The 1225-nt window shown below is 39.4% G+C and overlaps 1 protein-coding gene across 1 annotated transcript; it reads right to left on the bottom strand.

Annotated features, from left to right (window-relative positions):
- Nucleotides 1-250: 250 nt before the first annotated feature.
- LOC113697405 (dehydrin HIRD11) lies at nt 251-875 on the bottom strand. The gene has a single exon (XM_027217008.1). The coding sequence runs from the start codon at nt 739-741 to the stop codon at nt 448-450; it is 294 nt and encodes a 97-aa protein (XP_027072809.1). The 5' UTR covers nt 742-875; the 3' UTR covers nt 251-447.
- Between the last annotated feature and the right edge of the window lie 350 nt (nt 876-1225).

Genomic DNA, 1225 nt, shown 5'->3' with positions numbered 1-1225 from the left:
TTGGGTACATGGCCAATTCTTAAAGAAGGAAAAAAAATTGGAAATTCCAACTTTGTTTGAAAAAGTAATTTCTCACGCAGATCCGACGAAATCTCAGGGCAAATTCGAAACAGAATACATCCACACCTCTCTTTTCCAAATCTCACAACCAACAAAAGAACAAATCAAATAGAGATGAGATCTAACATGTTGCCAATTGTGCCAGGGACTGTAGATGCTAGATACCTTTAGGAGAAGAACAAAAAGATCATGGAGGAGAAAAAGCAGCTTCATAACAATACTAACATTGAAATTATTTCATCAAACCAGAAGTCACAAAGCACAGAGCCAACCATACTACCACATGATATCTTATTTTAAAAGACAATCTAAGATAGATTTTTTCAGATCATGTATGTGTATGTATACATATACATGATCATATATGTATGTATTCACACATACATCTCAATCACTATCGCTATCACTGCTGCTGCTATGACCATGTTCATGGCCATGCTCGTGCTTCTTCTTCTCCTTCTTCTTCTTCTTCTCATCCTTATGTTCGTGGTGTTCTCCTCCCTCACCATGGATCTTGTCCTTGATCTTGTCAATCACTCCTTCCTTGTGTTCACCACTATGGCCTTCCTTCTTGTGCTCCTCTCCGTAGTGGTGTTTCTCACCCTCCTTGTGCTTTTCATGATCATCCTTGTGGCCTCCCACGCCCAAGGTCTCCTCAATCTTGTGAATGATTCCTGCCATTTTTTCCCTGCAACTCTTTCTTGTTTTTTCTTTCTTTCTTTCTTGCAATGTTTTGATGATCGGTGCTGGTTGTGGGGTGCCTATTTATTGACACCGATAGCGTGTCAGATTCCGGGAATCACTCTAGCGAGTCTTGATAGCGTTATCTCCGCGTCATGGAAAGATAATTATAGTATGTACGGGGACCGACCAGATTTAATTTATTATTTATTGTTGTTTAACTTTTACACTTACCAAGAAAAATTTCACAAGGGACGGTGGACAAAAGGAACACGAGAGTGGTGAAGGATTAATTACACCTCGCACCCTTATTCTTTTTTTTTTTTCACTTAGGGGTGAAAAACAACCTTTATTTAACCAGACTAATTTCCTAATGTTAGCATAGCTTCCTTTAAGAATGTTAGCGGGTTACCTCACGGGAGTTGAACCCGAAACCTTGTTGTAAAGATTGACGATTAGTTCCAACTGAGGTACTAACGAAGGG

This window comes from Coffea arabica, chromosome 6e (assembly GCF_036785885.1).
Source record: "Coffea arabica cultivar ET-39 chromosome 6e, Coffea Arabica ET-39 HiFi, whole genome shotgun sequence".
NCBI lineage: Eukaryota > Viridiplantae > Streptophyta > Magnoliopsida > Gentianales > Rubiaceae > Coffea > Coffea arabica.
This window is presented reverse-complemented; position numbering and strand designations above follow the sequence as displayed.